The sequence below is a fragment of the Odocoileus virginianus genome, chromosome 18, assembly GCF_023699985.2.
Source record: "Odocoileus virginianus isolate 20LAN1187 ecotype Illinois chromosome 18, Ovbor_1.2, whole genome shotgun sequence".
NCBI lineage: Eukaryota > Metazoa > Chordata > Mammalia > Artiodactyla > Cervidae > Odocoileus > Odocoileus virginianus.
In genome coordinates this window covers 1906612-1920000 of record NC_069691.1, presented here as the reverse complement: position 1 = coordinate 1920000, position 13389 = coordinate 1906612, and the positions used below count along the sequence as shown (strand labels likewise).

The 13389-nt window shown below is 32.3% G+C and overlaps 1 protein-coding gene across 1 annotated transcript in view; it reads left to right on the top strand.

Moving 5' to 3' along the window:
- The window catches only part of ZCCHC7 (zinc finger CCHC-type containing 7), a 237757-nt gene that overhangs the window by 203568 nt on the left and 20800 nt on the right, over positions 1 to 13389 (top strand). The window contains exon 6 of the mRNA XM_020884816.2: positions 1774 to 1809. Within this exon, the coding sequence (XP_020740475.2) occupies positions 1774 to 1809 (36 nt within the window). The remainder of the gene's footprint in view (positions 1 to 1773; positions 1810 to 13389) is intronic.

Below are 13389 nucleotides of genomic sequence, written 5' to 3'. Positions count from 1 at the left end.
TCAACCGTATTATTCTGAGGACATTGTGGTAATCAAGAACTATCCATAACTAATATATAAATAACTGCTTGCTTATCTCTACAGTAATCCAACTCAAATTATATATACATAGCAAAAAGCTTATGATAGAATGTAGGAAATGAATATTTAAGGGTATCTTTTACATTAGATCTTTGTGTGTAAATATGTTTATAAAAAATATGTGTGTATATACACACACATAAATATATACACATATATACATATATATACACACACATCTGTAAGAACTTTTGTATCCTACAAGTTTGCATCTGTTGTCTGGTACCTAACAGAATCTTTGCCTTCTGAAGCTACTTTTTACTTTCTAATAATAGTTTCCTTTTGACCAGTGTTGTTCATCCAGAGATTACTGTATATAAGTGGCTTTTTTTAGTCAGACACCTTAGTTTACATGAATATGACATGTAAATTGGAAAGCTGACCAGTAAGTAGTCTAATTTGCACACCTTTCTTTAGAAAATTCCATTGGATAGATAAGCTTAAGATACATAATGGATAAAATTTTCAGCATGGTTGGAACATACCTACTTTTATCACTAATGGTATCATCAGTAGAGATTTTGCCATTCAAAAGTTATTTTCTGAATTATTGCCATGTCCATAATATTTTAGATTGTTTGAATCATCTTTGTTACTTTTATCACTACCCTGAAAAATAAAGAGGAATGACAAATTAAATAAAGAATTGTTTCAAAGATTATAAAGGTTTAAAAAAATATAATTCACTCTTAATTTTATGTATGCATATGTGTATGTATATATATATGTTTGTGTATATATGCTTTTTTAAACAAAAGCTATAAATTCACATCCACTTTAAGGATTGCCATTTACTTAGCTTGGTAGTTTAATTTGTTAAAACCATTGCTATATTATAGTTATTATTGAAAATATTTTTTGTCTTCAACAGTTCTTTTTCTGAGACAATAATAAATTGATCAACTATTCATGAAGAACTTAGAAGATGTGTCTCTTTAACACAGTCATAATTTAAGCATAAGGAAAGACTTATATGCATGTCCATAAGGAAGTATCTCCTGACTGGTTTTTGTTGCTGTTGCTTTTGTTTGCTTTGTTGTTACTGAATAGGTAACAGTAAATCACTCTTTAACAAAATTATTGTGGTTTTATTGGATTTTTTAAGTTCTATCTCTATAAGTGTAACAGTGGAGAAGACTTGACTTTTATGGGAAAAGGTATATAGATTCTTAAAGCTGTCTTTTGTTTTGCTTTTTTTTAGTTCTTTTTTGTGTATTTCATAGAATATAGCAAGTGATTAGGTAAAACATCAGAAATGTGTAACTACAGTAAAGTCTTCTTAAAAGTAGTGTTATGAAATTGTTTTCTATCATACTACCAGGGTTCAAATGTTCTTTTAAAAGATGTACTTGGTGAGTCTTATTGATTTTGAACACTGCTGTTCATTTATCACTTTAACTGAGTTATGGGTCTTAATCACATCTTAGTACCCAAAACTTCTAACCTAAAAAGAAAAAAAGAGAGAGAAAACTTTGTTACTGGCTTTCTGACAATGGCAGGGAGTGTGTTAAACCAGTGTAAAATTCAATTAAACTGTCTAGCCAGGTTTTTGAAGCTGAAATGCAGACCCTTTCTGTTAAGCTTCTTATTTTCCTGTGACCGACACCGGTGGATGCTGGGTTATGCCAAAACCAACAGGCTGTAAAGTACCTTGTTTCATGCTCGCAGCTGATCAATATTTTTATTTTCCAGGCTTGCCCAGAAATCTGGAGGCAGTATCACCTAACAGTGAGTAGAAACACCTTTTTTATTTTCCCCAAGACCTAGCCTATTTACCCTTCTCTGAACTGCTGACCATAAAATATAGACAAGCATCTTCTACTGGAAGATAATAAACATCTGAAGCATTTTTGCACTGAGAAAGCAATAATATACTTTTTCTCTTCTCCCCTGCCCGCTACTCTGTCCTTTATCTTCCAGTTCTTGAAAGATTTTGATTGTTTTTTCTTACTCACATCATTTAATGATTACATCATGGCATTTCTCAGTTTTCCTAGATGACATTCATTAAATGGGGAAAAGTATGATAGGAGCAAAAGAGAACAGTAGTAATCCAGCAATCCAGTGTCTTTAAAATGTTGTATTATCTACAGTCCACAAGCATACTATCCACACTAAGTTCCATTATAATTTTTCTGGCTTTACTGAAAGCTTTACACGTATGTCTTAGTGAAGCTAGAAAAAACTTAGTGTATCTTTCACATAGAACAATTCAGCTGTCATATCCTTAAGCCCTTCTTGACTTATTCAAAATGCACAGATATCTTCTTCATACCATTCAAGTTATTTAATTCTTTCGTTTCCTTTTACTATGATTTTAGGCCAAGTAGAAGCAGAAAACAAATTCTGCTGTGGAATCAAATTGACTAAGACTCAATGTTATGAAGTCAGTTTATTTTTAATATTTAGCTTAAATAATTTCAGTAATTCACCATGGACCCGCTAGTCATTTCTTTTAATATATTAAATATGTTGTGCTGAGCAAGAGACAACAATAAAAATTACTCTTGTACTTATACAGTTATGCAGTATATTTAAAAGCAGTTCTTTCAAGTTTAACTTATAAGAAAAGTTTTTTGTTTGTAGGAGGACATAGTAAAATAGGAACGGCACAGTTTTTACAAAGCATGTCTTCTTTCTGCTCTCCTCTTAGGAAGTAAAAACAAACCAATGAGTCGACTAGACTCTCTGTGTGCCTGTTACAGGCCCCAGAAGTCATCAGGTGGTTTGTGTTCACACTCCGTTATCACTGTTTACTTTGTTCAAAGATTCTTGGTAGAAAGCTGTAATTGCTCTACTATCCTCATTCCCAAATTGGGTTTTGTTAAAATTCTTTAGTGTTATCCCCTACTCAAAAATAAATAAATACACACACATGTGAGTGAGCACACACACACATACACACGTTCCACATATATGTTACAGATATAATGCATATAAATACATTATGTTTGTGTATAGGTAGCAGTTTTTTTTATCCTAACACATTATGGTGAAATTCTTAACCTAAACTTAGTTGGAATCGAGTCATGTATTATGCTTTTCACTCTTTGGAACTGTATAGCAAGTTTTTCATCAGCATTTTTATTAAGTAATAGCCTAATGTATAATTGCATTAATTTTCTATTTTCCTGTAAGTTAGGGAATTCCAGTCTTGAAAATTTGAAGTGTAGGAAATACTGTTTTAAAACTATTCTTTTCATTATTTGCACCTGTATTTTTTTTTACATAACTATCATAGAAGGATAGAAAACAGTGTTTGGTGTAACAGATATTTTCAGGTTTGTTTAACATTGTAGCTTTTGAGAAACATAAATTGTAAAAGGAATAGTTAGAAAAAAGTAAAAACAAAATGAATTTGCCTTTGGAAAAATCACAGTATATTCTATCTGTAGGTTTAACAAAATCATTTTGAAAACTTTGTCTTAAATCTGGAATCATGATTAATTTTTCAAAATAATATTGAAATAACTCACAATTCTTAATTATCAAATTTCAATTAATAAGTAATTAAGTGTTAGTTTCCTGTGCAAGTATAAATGCAAAACAAGTATATTTATAATTACATACATCAATCCAGCTAAAATAAAATAGCTAAAATAATTATGCATATAGGCAATATCCTAATGTGTGCAATTAAGCAATATTTAATCTTGAATAAAAAGCAAGATGCATGATGAGTTTAGTCATCTTCAACTCTTTTACTAGGCGATGGACTGCCATCTATTGACTCATAGTAGCCCTCACACATGAATGTGGCATCATCAATCAGGGCAGTGACCAACTAATGAAGCCCAGGTTAGAACTGCTATTATATAGTCATTTAAACTAATCTTCTTAAAATTGGATATTTCTACACATAATCATTAATTAATTTATTTTTCTAACCAAAACATGCCCATTTCTTATTCAGAATGAATGATGCTTTCTCTTTTGAAGGAAGAAGTGGATTTGTATATCTAGTTTAGAAATGTTTACATTTGAGAAGTTTTTGATTGCATTTATCTGACTGCCAATCAGTGAGGATAGAAGGACATTTACAAACCTAAAGTTTAACTACTGCAATTTAAGATCTATCCAGGAATCACTTTCTTTAAAAAAAAAAAAAATGTGTAGGTTAAACAGTTTTATTTCTCAAACACAGGAAAGATGGTAGAGTTGACTGGTTTAAATAAGCCTGTGAAATCACATCAGAAATTCCTTAAAACACATTGTGAAATAAGAAAATTAAGGAAATATTCACTATTTTCAGTAATTTCATGAGAGGTCAAATAAAGTCTCCTTTACAACTTATATCTGAATAATAGCTTTTTAACCAGACTTGACTAGACTCACTATATTAATAAAGAAAAAAGAAAAAGACCATCATCCTAAAGGGTGCATCCTAATAAAACTCTGGCACTACATATATTTATGTATATATATCCATATTATGACAAATATTTGGCCATGTCATTTTTCTTTATATATTTATTTAGTGGCTATAAAATTATATCATAATTTAATGACTTTAGATTATCAATTTGTAGATCTGCATGGGAAAAAGAACAATATATGATTTTTATTTAGCAGTTAAATAATTTTTCTGAATAGTTTATGTATTTACCTCCTTCAAAAAATGTTTGTAAAGTTTTTTAAATCTTCAATAATATAGCACTGTTCTTGTGTTTTAATTTCTGTAATATTTTCAGATTTTGGTAAAGCCTAACTTTGAATATTCTTTTTCATCTTTCAGATAACTCATTCTAGATTTTAAAAATTTCCCTCTTTAACTATTCAAGAAGGAAAGTCCCTTCCCCCATCCCCTGTCATTTCTAGTCTCATTTATATTAAAAATCCCAGGCCAAAATGGCCACCAACAGAGTTTTACAACCAACAGAATTTTTAACTAGTAGAGGCTACAATTTGACATGTTTTGGACATTTTGTTAATCTTGTTTTTAATTTACTTACTTTAAAAAGTAACCAGGAGTTTGCTATTTGGGGGGCAGATGTATTAAGAACCAAAAAGGACAATACATCTTTTATGTTTAATTTTGTGCTCGGATTTTTTTGTGTGCATTGTTAAAATGTGTTACAACCTACTACCTTTTATTATAGCTAAAAGTTTAAACAGGAAGCAAATGTGACCTTTTTGAAAGAATTAAGTTTTGAGTGTTTCTTTATATATAATGTTTGGAATACCTGGAATTCAAAAAGCAAAATACTTGCTCTCAGGGACATGAACAGAAAGGAATAGCTTCCCTGTCTTTCCTTCTAGTCTAGGAAAGGCTTGTGACCTGCGTTTACTAGTTAATAGTAGTCTTACCTGAACTAATTAAATGAGAGAGTGTATCTTATGGACCATCACCAACAATATCATTTCATCTTGCTACTTAGTTTTCTCTCCTGACTTGAAAACATCAATTTAGAAATGCATTCTTTGGATTTTCACAGTATGGAAATGGGGGTTTGAATGTTACTCTCTAAAACATTCTCTGCCATACATTGAATAGGCAACCCTAAATGCCAACAAATTTAAATTTAACTTTAGAACTTTGTTTTATAGTCCAGAAGGAAGGACCAAGAAAGTGGAATTTCATTATGAGGCAACAACTATACAAAGGCATTTATCCTGGAATTGTGATATCAGTTAGGGTGGGTGACAATTTTCTACCTGGCTAATATTAAGATGGAATATATTTTAATTAACTTAAAATGTGAAAAAATGAAGAGTTAAAAGAGTTTCAAAAAGTCAGCCTCAAGCCAAAACCTTTTCTTTTCATGGACCAAAATCTCCTTCTTTTTCTCTTTCTCTCTCTTCATTGACTATATATTGGGAATCCTAAATCTCCTAATGAGAGCCTCTTGGCTACATAAACAGAACTGTAAAACCCACAAGAACCCCATCCACACAGCGGATATCAAGTGCTAGGACTTTGATTTTTCTTCTGTGTGTGTCTAAGGAAATAGAACTGGTTACATACTGTGTTTTAAAATGTCAGATACCTCCAGAGTGAGAACTAAGCCCCACTCTATTTTAGAGTTATTTAAGTCACCTTTTTCTTTACACTTTTTTTTGAAGCCTGGCATACAAATTATCGCAAACTAAGACTTTATAAATTCATTTTGGAGGCCCTTATTTTGGTCTTTCAGTTCACTCTGCCAGCTTCCTTAAGAACTGGGAATACTCTTGTTTAAATTGTAGGGCTTTTCCCTCTATGTCTTGAATCACTATGGTTAAGTGTTGTTTTTAAGATACTACATCTCTGTACAATTTTTCGGAGTTTCCGTTTTTATTAAACGCCCTTGATACTGGAACACTACCATAAATGCTCTGAGGACTCAGATATGCGTGACTGTTCCGTGGTGCCTCAGGCCACCTTTCCTTTGTAGCTAGAAAATAAATCGTGCTGCTTTCTGTTTCAGCTGACTTCGGTGTCTGAATTAAAAGTGTTTTCTGAATAAGCATTGATGACTTGTTTTCTAATATTCCATTTTGATAGCAGAGATAGAAAATACATTTGTACAGTGACCAAAATTTTTAAAGATTTTTTCAAATGGAAAATGTATGTGAGTACTTTAATATATACTTAAACACTCACCTGTTCTTAAGGAATTTAGTGTCACCATTTTGCTAATAATTTTTTAGTTCAATCTAACCATGTTTTGAATTTAGTATAAAAGATACTTACTACATTTACAGAATAGGTCAACTGATTTTTTTCACTAGCATGTTGGACCACATTTGCTAGAACTTATCATTGGAAGCAATTGGAAAATGCAATTTCAAAGCAAATGAAACCTGGAATTATCAATCTCAATAAATGAGATTCATTTAAAAATAAATACAATTTGCCAAATCATCAAAAAGCAATTTTCGAAAGCTTCTGTAATAGGAAGGGGGGAAAGGTGAACGCTGTGAATTATAGATGCATGTGTTATTTTTACTCTCGCAGTGTTTCCTCAGACCTCTAGACATTGTATATATACAAACTTATTTTTGAATTGGAGTAGAATAAATTATTTAGATTTGAATATAGTTTATTTCTATTTACTGAAGCACGTGAGAGAGCCTTCATATTTTTATTTTGTCGAAGGAATATTGAGATGTCATCTCCTTCAGTGAGAATGCCCAACTTACTTGATTTCCAGTATTTTAATACAAAAATTAGTTTGTTTTAAATGGGAACTCAATATGGCATATTTTGAGTAGTTTTAATATGTTTAAATAATGTCAACTGCTTTATAAAAATAATTCTAATGTAGATTTAAATGTTTCAGAAGAAATGAGAAGTATGCAGCATTCACACAATTTACAAAAGATTCTTGATAAATATTTTGTCCAGGAAACAGCTGTGTTTTGGTCATTTTCTAAATATCTTTAATGTCCTAATCACCCATTATTGTGGTTTCTGGTTTTTTTAGGTAGTGCATGTTGCTAATAGTAAGCTAATTGAATCTTAAGGTCTATTATAAACTTCCTTTCTTCAACTGACAAAAAAAATCCTGTGCTGTTTGTATTCTCCTTAGTGGCTGGGAGCAAAGTCTATTACATTTAAGACATACATTTACTATATGGGCTTCAAGTTTTACTTCCATTTTAGAATTTTAAAGAAATACCTGTTGTGGTTTATATTTTCTTACCTGTTAATAAATGTTTCTCCTAAAGATGGTAGGAACATGGAAAATTACATTTGGGCATTTTGTTACTCTTTTTTTCTTTTCCTTAGTGTGTTCACCTTTACTTACAAAGGAATTATAGTTAGTTGTTATAGGGGCAATTTCTTCTTGATACTTCAATTTTGTTGCAATTAAATCTCAATTTCTAAGTATTTATAATTTTAGCATATATAACATTTTGAAAATATTTTCTTTCTTCTCCTTAAAAAACATATGTCATTTGCATAATCCCAAAGAAAACTACATTGTGTTTTCCTTTGAAGCTCTATACTTTGAAACACTGTTCCAAATATGACAAAAGTCAATGTAAGCTGAGATCCTGAGAGTTTTAAGATTCATGAAGTTTTATCCTGCACAATAATACCTAGCTGTATAATAAACTAGAATTTAAAAATCTGAAGTGTTGAATGCCTATTCTTTGTCATGTTAAATACACATAAAGAGTATAGAATTATTAGGTAGGACAATTTTAGCATATTCGAGTGATTATTATTCATATGTGCTTTGAACGGGTGGTTCATGCATTCCTTAAATATATTCCAGGTGATTGAGCTTGTCATGATCTTCTCTGAACATTTCAATGCAAGAATAAAAGTATACTGGACCAGTGATACTTGTAGTAAGCATTCCTTTTAGTAGTCATGCATGTGAATGACATGGTAGATTACAATAATTCCTAACAGGTCTTAAGTATTTAGGAATCGATTATTCACAATTATGATCAACTATAACCTTTAAATGTTTTGTTCAATCATTTGACTAATCTTCAGGAAAAGGCTCCTGAAAGAACCCCTTGACTTATTGATATGAATAATCTCTCTCAATTAGTGTTATATTTTCTGTTATGATATAAAATACAGTTGTAAACTTAGGTTGAATTAAGATTCTAAAAGCAAAATCTCTTAAACTACTATAAGTTAATGGATTGCTGATAAACCCAGATTTTAGACTTTTAATTCATTTGCCATTTGATCCCCACATACCAGAAAGTCATGAGAGTTACATTTTTGTACATTTGCAGATATTTTCTTCTAGTTGTTTTGAGTTCAGCAGTGGTCCTCCAAGACCAGCAACTCTGGTTTTTTAGAAATATCTAAACTATTACATGAAGAAAAATGCCACATGTTTATAGGACAGTTGAGCAAAAATATTTTTTTTAATATCTTTGGAATTAAAATGGATCTCCCCCTTAATTATACCAATACACTAGTAGATCACATTTGAAAAACAAGAATTATTCAGTAAGAGTGTTCAGAAATCCATATTAGCTTTGTAAAAAGGATTCAGTGTGTAAATCAATTGTTATTAAAGCTATCCCAGTATTTTAATTCCTCTTTTTGAAAATTCATACAGAATTAATTGTTTACATTTTAAGGTCACCTTTATAATTTTGTAGTATATTGATGTCTATAAATACCAGTTTTACATAAGTATTGTTCCTTTACCTGTATTTGTGGATTATCCCACATTTCTTTTCATTTAAGGGAACTAAATTTTGCATTGTTCCTTTACTGTTTATACAATAAAATCTTAATTCCCTCATTCTTAAATCACTCACATTTCATTTATTTGTCTTTATACCATACTCCTTCTCACATATTAAAGTCTTTAGGAAAATGTGCTGTAAAATTGGGTTGAAAGGGCAGGTTTATTTCTGAGGAAATTACTAGGAAATGTTTTAATCATAGTATAGGGGAAAGAATGCCAGCTTTGGGATCAGACTTTGGTTTAAATTATGACTCTTTCATTTACTAGCTGTGCAAACCTAGTTAAAATATTTCCCTTTTGAGACCCTCAGTTTCTTCATCTGAAAAATGGCTATAAAGCCTTCTAGGGTTGTTGTAAGTATGCTGTGAAATAATAAGTGTAAAGTACTTAGCACAGTACCTAACACACAGCCTGTGTTCAACACTCTGTGAGCTCCAATACAGCCATCCCACAGATGACTCACTCCTGTAGAGACAGAACACTGGGCTAGTATTCCAGACTCAGGTTATATATTTTAAAGTATTTTATTTGCCTAAGATGAGATCCATAATGATGCTTTTCATGTCTGTCCCCTAAAAATGTTTCCTCCTCAGAGCTGTTGAAATGAAATCCCCATAAGCAGTTTCTTTTCTTAAAATTATTTACTCAGTTTTCATTTTCTAGTTATTTATGCTCATTTTCTTTCTAGAAATATAGGTGAGTAACTTTTAATTAAATATAGCAAACAAATTATTTTCTTAATTTGATTTGCCTAAAAATCATTATAAAGACTTTTTAAAAGTAAATCACAAACATTTACTCCCTGTCTTAGTGAAAATGATGATATAGAATGTGTACCATTATAAAGATAAAATGATATCATTTTGAAAAAAACACATTGTTAATAAATGTATAATTCTTAAGTGGTAACTTCATTGTCATCTGAATATAGTTATCTCTCATAAGCAATTACACTTTCTATCAAAGCTAGAGAGTTTATGTTAATCAGATAAAAAATGAAGCAAAGTAGCATATCAGTTTTTTGCCCTTCAGGTAAAACTGATTCCTGTGCCTTCATATGACTGATGCCAGAAACCAGCCTGATTTCACAGCAAAATGTTGAGTTATAAGAGCTTGGTCAGTTGTTTTGAAGACTCCCACCCATATTCTCATATAGGTCCAGCAGAAAAGACAACAAAAAATTAAACACTTCTCAATGGATGTGATTGATAGTCTTTCAAAAAGCATTCCTATTCCATATTCTTTATTTTAGGAAAAGCAGGAGCTAAGATGGAGCGTATTGTAAAAGCGTTACTTCCCCCCTTTAAGCAGGTACTTACTGCTGTGGAATTCTCTACCTTTGTGGCTGGTGGCTAAGAGTATTTCAGTAGGATAAGCATGGGTGGGCTATCAGCAGGGGGAGAAGTATGTGTTGTAAGTCATGTGAAGTTATGACAAAAATGAGAATCTCGGGGCTTATTTGGATCCCCTGTGTATTAGCTAATAAATATAATAAAGCTATGGTTCTGTTATTCTACAGTTTTTCAGTGGGATAGTTTATGTGCAATTATATGCAAAATATATAGGCAGATTTGAATATGTTAAGCACTGCATGTGGTTGGAAAATGTATATTAATGTGGTTTCTGTGTTTTATAGTCTACCCCAGTAAACATCCACATAAAATATCAATAGATTCACACATGTATGTGTTGTTCTCTTTCCCTTCCCCCCACATCCTGTCTCCACGCCCTCCTCATCCCTCCACCCTTCATCAAAGCTTGTGGTCCTTTTCCATCCGTGTACTAAAAGGTTCTTTGTAAGCCAGGCCATTTGTCCATCATTGTTTGGGGTCCAAACAGTGGTAAGATACCCTGTCACCGATCCCGCGTGCTATGAATGGCAGCTCCTCTCCGGACAATTGGCGGAGGGGCCGAGAAATATTCCTGAGAGGATTATTTAACCTTTCAATTTAGAGGGCACAAAGCCTAGCTGATTAATGAACTTTCTGATGGGCGCCGATAAGCGGATCTATTTCTTTATTTCCCCAAAAGTGATTCCTTCTCCTGTCCATATTACTATAATCTTAAACATAAAATGTGGCAAATAGATTAAAAAACAGCACTAAAGAGTTTATCTGGCTGGCAAACTGAAGGAGCTAAATTAAAATTGGTAATGACAGCAGTGGCTCAGCCTCATATATGGTTTTTAAATGCACTCTGTATTTTGAAGAGACTTATTCTCCAGCACGACTGGTAATGACTGCTTTTGGTGCACAGTCTGGGGCTGGCTTCTGTTATCCCCACCCCCTCCCACCCCCCCACCCCCCAAAAAAATGAGCTGTGTTATCTGGATGGCTGCAGACACGCGCGCGTCCCCCTTCCTCCCTGCATGGGCAGACAAGGTCGATAGCATTACAAGGTATTTGTGGCAGTGCTTGTTTCAGCTTTCAGAGCTGCCAGTTTCCAGGCGGATTTGAATTACAAAAGAAGAAGCTGGCATGAAAATTGAAAGGTTTTATCGGCTGGTCTGAAGCCTCATAGCACATTGCTTATTTATGCAGTCCATTTGCACCAGGAAATATAAAAAGGAAATACATTTTTAAAATAAGGCCATAAAGACCCAGATATGTTTAAGATGGCAAATAAAATATAGATACCTATAATATCTTTCCGGGAAACGATTTTCACTTAATGTTGCACATTACTTCAGAAGAGCATTTATGTTGCTGTCATAAATTTGTGCATTTGTGTCACTATGTAGGTAGTCTCTGGGGATTAAGAAGGAAGCCTTTGCTAACTTACTTTAAAATTAAAATAGACGGAGGGATAGCTCTGCAGTTTGAGAGCTACATTGGAAATATTTAAATAGGGTGGTAAATTAAACTTAAACTAACATTTTTGCATTCCATGTAAAATTAGCTATGGCCCAGTGAATAAATGCCACTACCTTTGGAGAAAATTGGGATGCTTTTTAAGCCATGAAGATTTGGAGCATTCAGAGGGTAAATTACTGTGATCCTTACTGTCTTGCATATGTTCATTGTTCTCTGCTTACTGAGGTTTCCATTTTTGTTGTTGATTTTTTTGTGGGGAGGTCAAGTAGGGTAGAATGTCATTTACAAAAGGAAAAACCATAAACTGATGAATTTAATAGCTCCTTATAAAACTTATGCTTCATTCATTTTAGTCTTCAAATATATTGTCTTAGATTTTGCTTAACATTGTGAATATATTATCTGGTTGGGAGTTATACCAACTGTTTACCTCTATCCTTATTACTGTAGCATAGTTTTGACTTGAAAAAGATACAGCCATGTAATCCCTTACACTGTAGGGTACATAAAATGAAGATATAAGTATACAAACATACAGTACTTCAAGGACTTGAATACTTAATGGTCTTGCCACACTGGTTATTTGCAGCCTTCAACCCATTGGCTTATAAAACTTAAGAGTATCCAAAAGAGGGGTAGGGAGGAAGTTATGTGTATGTAGGAAATTTCTAATCAAATTTCAAATCAGAATAAAGCAACACTTTATTTTTTGCAGTTCAAATGAACCCTGTTTTAGAATTCATCTTCCAATAAAGCAAATTGCTCTATTATTCTCCGCTTAACCATGAGAGATGCGATTTTTTTTTTTTTTGCAGTTTTCATTTTCACCAATGTCTGGTACCTTTCTCATGTTTTCATGACCTGGACTAATTACTTCATGTAGTTTTTTTTTAACAGAGAAAATATCAAAAGCATACACGTCTGCTGCATGCTAATGATGTGCTGTACATTTTTTCATGAATTTTCATAAGGATTTTTCCTACGTAGCATGTGTGGCTTAATGATGTAATCACCCGATAGACTAGAAAATGCTCCAAAGGAGACGTTACGGTCTGTTGTGTACATAATACATGTTTCAAAAATCTGCCTAATTAAGGAATTACTCAATGGATTGGGAGTCTGTTGGGTACATGACATAGTTTTTTTAACACACAGAAAATACAGGTATGTCATTATATATGGTGCTTTTAATGGAATTTTTAGGATATAAGGGAAATTAATGGCAATGTCTGCTGGAATACAATTGAATTCTTTTTTTTCACTGAGGAAAAACAAAGCTAAAAATCTTCATGAAGGAAGCTTTGTTTTAAAATAATTTCAAAGCCTTTAGCTTGAGAAAAGACTTT